Here is a 3,910-nt window from a genome sequence, read left to right on the forward strand (position 1 = left end):
TTTTCTTTCTCCCCCCCCCTTCTTTTTTCCCTCCCCTTCTTTTTATCCTTTCCCTCCCTCTTTCCTTCCCCCCACCTCCCCTCCCTACCTCTCCGGAGGGGTAGGGATGCGTGTGATCAGGGAGTGGAAACAAAATATGTCCTTATTTTGAATGCCCCCCCCCGCCCCCACCCCACCTCCCCCTTTCCCTGCTTTTTTCGTCCTTTTTTTTCTTGAAAGAGACAAAGTAAATGCTCCTTGCAAAATGTTCCTGACCTGCGAAGGGACCTTCGGAATTGTTCCAACCACCATGGATTACAATGGGAAGCCAGGCCGGGGGAATTCCATGCTGGCTATCAAGAAATCGAAGGGATAAACTTGGGATACTTACAAATCAATGGCACCCAGATGTTTGCTCTGGCCCAGGTCCTCAGCGACCTGTTTAAGGATATCCCCAGGACCACCATCAGCAAAAAAATGGAAATTTTAAAGATCAAAAGCCGACGCTGCGATCTCCAAGAGCTCCGGACCCTCAAAGCCATCAACTCGGTGCCCACCCGGGCTGTGAAATGTTCCCTCATCTCCAAAGCGGACCTGGAGGCTCTTTGCACCTCCTGTAAGAGCCTCAGCCCCCGGAGGAGGAAAAGGAAAAGGAAGAGCAAGAGGAGGGAGCAGCTGCTGCTGCCGGACCCGGGGGAGCTCTTCCCCTGCCCCCGGCCCCCGCTCCTGCCGTCCTGCAGAGCCGGCGGCTGCTGCGCGGCCCCCGGCCCCCCAAAGCTGTCCCCTGCTTTCCCCAAGCCACGCTCGGAGCCGGCCCCACTGCTTCCGCAGCCCTTCCACAGGGCCTTCCCCCACTTTTGAGAAGCCTCCCCGAGGTCGGAAGGGCTGCGGGTTGGTGGCTCGGGGGGAGCTTTTCGCCGGTGTCCTGAGCGGGTACCCCCGAGACCTGGCGCTGCTGCATCCCGGGGCCGCGCATCCTGCGCAGGCGGCCGTGCTCGCCCCTCCAGGCCGGCGCAGGAGGGGTTCCTGCTGTGCCAAGGGTCTCTTCCCGGTGGAAAAAGGAGCCGTGGTCCCCAGGAAAGGCCGCTCCTCCGTTTTTTCCCGGTTCCAAGAGGCAGGGAACCTCCGCCGGCTACTCCAGCGATTCGGACTCCAGCCTGGACTTCGGTGGGTCCAGCCCCGCCACCTCCAGCGACTCGTCAGAGGAGGAGGAAGAGGAAGAGGAGGAGGAGGAGGAAGGGGACACTTCATGCAGCAGCGAGGAAGGCAGCTCCTCGGAGTCGGAGAGCAGCTCGCTGTGCAGCGGGGACTCGGTGCAGAGCACCCGGTACAGGCAGGCGGCTCTGCCCCGCTTCCAACCGCAGCCTCCCCGGGAACCCCTCAGTGAGGAGCGTCCTGCCGAACCCCCTCCGTGCGTAGGCAAAACCCTTCGTCCCGACCCCAACCTCCTCTTCCTCTCACAGCATCTCTGGGCCAGGACTTTGCGAGCATCAACTTTGGAAACTTTGAGCCCGGCCGCAGCGCTGGGCTCGGGGGTTCAGCCGCTGCCGGAGCTCTACGCAAAGCAGGAGGCCTCCCCTTCCTCCTCCTCCTTCTCCTCCTCCTCCTCCCCCCCTCCCTCCCCAAGCAGCACCCCTGGGGGGGCTCAGCAACAAAAGGAGGGCGGCTTTGGGGACGCGGAGCCCTGCGCCAAAGGGAAGGATTTGCACAAAGATGCCTCGAACAATAGAAGCTCCTCAGGCCCCAGTGACCAGGCTGAGAAGCAAAACGCAGCTTTAACCGGGGGAGAGCCTGCCCCGACCCCCCCAACTCCCGAACCTGGGGAGGAGAACTTGGGATCGGTTCCCGACCCGGGGGAACCCCGTCGGGATCACTTTGACCGGCTGATCCGGCAGTCCAAGCTGTGGTGTTATGCCAAAGGCTTCAACCTGGACGGGAAAAGTTTGCGGCACGGAGGGAGGACGGAGACAGGGAAAGGTGCTGAGCTCAAACCCCCTCCCGGTCCCAAAAGAGCAGAGAGCCCCAGCACCTTGTCAAACAAAGCTTTGAGAGGCAGTGGCTCGGAAAGGAATGCCAAGCGCAGACGCCTTGCCAGGGGCACTGGGGCAGAAAGGCAACAGAGCTCCTCGAAAGGGAGGCCACAAAAGACTCCGAGGAGGAATTCCAGGAAGGGAAACACTCCCTGCAAACGCCTCGGCAGCGCCGGGCCGACCCCGCCTCGGAATTCCTTCAGCCTCATGGGCAACTTCCCGTGCATTCCCTCCTTGGTCGTGGGGGAAGATGGGGATTTGTGTCCTGCCTCTTCCCTAGGGGTTAAAAACTCTTGGGTTCTCTCCAAAACTCACCCTCTGTGGAGCTGGCACCTGGGGGGCAACGCCATCCCCGTGCCCCCCAGCCTCAAATTCCGGGGCTATAGCTTGGAGGATCTCTAAGGACTGCGGACGGCCCGGAGGAAAGGTTTACATGCAACAGATGAGAGCTGCGAGGGGAGAGGGGGTCGGCGGGTGGGGGGGTGGGGGGGTGGGTGTCGGGAGGAGATGGGGTGGCCCTGGGGGTGTATGGGTGGGAGGGGGAAGGATCCCTCCGAGCCCTCGGGTCGCCCAAATCGGGGGTCCTCGCGTGGGGAGGGGGGATTCCCGGAGGAGCCAGGCGGGATGAGGGAGGTGCGGGAGAGTTTTGGGGGATGTGAGGAGGAGTGAGCGTGTGCTTGGCTTCGGCTGGGGGATCGGGGGTCGCACAACAGGGGCCGGGAGGGGGGGTGTTTCCCTCCTCCAGGCAGAGGGGATGGAATTGATGGGGTTTTTTTTAATGATCGGCGTTTGTGACGGTGTCCGGTATTGGTTTATCGATGAGTTTGAAAGGACGAAAACTAAACCAAGCGATGAAATCCAGGGTTGGACGGGAGCGGTGGTGGTGGTGTTGGCTATCTTCCCCCCCCTCCGCCGCCATCCTTTCCCCGCTGCCAAACGCGAGGAGTTATTCCCCCCGGAAAGGGATTTGGGATGAACCTTGCAGCTCGGGCCTCCCCCCACCCCAAGCCCCACTCCCACCTCCCCTTCTCTCACCTCTATGCCAAAAAACCCAAACCCCCCAACCCCCCCAAAAATAAACCCCAACAAAACAAACCGACCCCAAACCCCAGGGAAGACCAGGATCTAATTCCTCCCTTTTTTTCCCCGCCCCCCCCCCCCTCCACAAACCCATTGGATTAAACCGAGAACAATTCCACGCAGAGAGAAATAGTGAGGCCACGCGGCAGAAACCCTCTTTTTGGGGGTCCCAATCCCCCCCAAAACGAGGAGCTCCGAAGCAAGCTGTTAAATAGCAGCGAGAGGTTTTTCTGTCTGCTTCGGGGGCAGGAAAGAAGGGGGGGGGGGGAACCCCAAACAACCCCAAACAGCTAAAAAGGTGGAGGGGGGGGAGGGAGGAGGGGAGGGAGGGGAATCAAACCAACCCAACCAACTTTAAAAAGAGCAGGAAATTCGGTTTGCTAAAAGAAAAGAGGAGCCTTGGAGAGGAAGTGATTCCAAACTGCTGCAGGGGTATTAAAAGGGGAAGGGGGGGGGGGGGGTTGGGAAAGGGAGGGGGGGGGAAAGCCGGGGGAGGGGGGAGGGGGGGGGGAAAAGGGAGTCGTTTGCTGGCTAATCATCCCAAACTCCGCTCGCCTGAAGGTAACCGGCCTGGAAAAGCTTTCCCGGCCCAAAAGAAATAGGATCCAGAAGGGTTTGGGAATAGGATCCAGATGGACAATTTGATCTTTTTCCTTCCTTCCCCCCCCACCCCCCACCCCCCTACCCCCACTTACCCCCACACCCCCACACCCCCCCCGAGCTCCGGAGAGTGGAATGCAGGGAAGAATGCGGAGGGGAATGGTGGTTTTTTTTTGTCTCCTCGGCAGAGGAAATCGTATTCCCAGTTTAACTTCCTCCCC

General features: G+C 60.4%; 1 protein-coding gene across 1 annotated transcript; it reads left to right on the forward strand.

Moving 5' to 3' along the window:
* Nucleotides 1-208: 208 nt before the first annotated feature.
* Nucleotides 209-2,468, forward strand: EPOP (elongin BC and polycomb repressive complex 2 associated protein). The gene is given in 4 exon segments (XM_068170404.1): nt 209-302; nt 305-825; nt 827-1,075; nt 1,077-2,468. Coding segments are annotated over 4 exon segments (2,163 nt in total). The 5' UTR covers nt 209-244; the 3' UTR covers nt 2,412-2,468.
* Nucleotides 2,469-3,910: the final 1,442 nt, after the last annotated feature.

The sequence above is a fragment of the Melanerpes formicivorus genome, unplaced genomic scaffold (genome assembly GCF_026170545.1).
Source record: "Melanerpes formicivorus ecotype bairdi unplaced genomic scaffold, bMelFor1.0.p_v2 SCAF_376, whole genome shotgun sequence".
NCBI classification, from domain to species: Eukaryota; Metazoa; Chordata; class Aves; order Piciformes; family Picidae; genus Melanerpes; species Melanerpes formicivorus.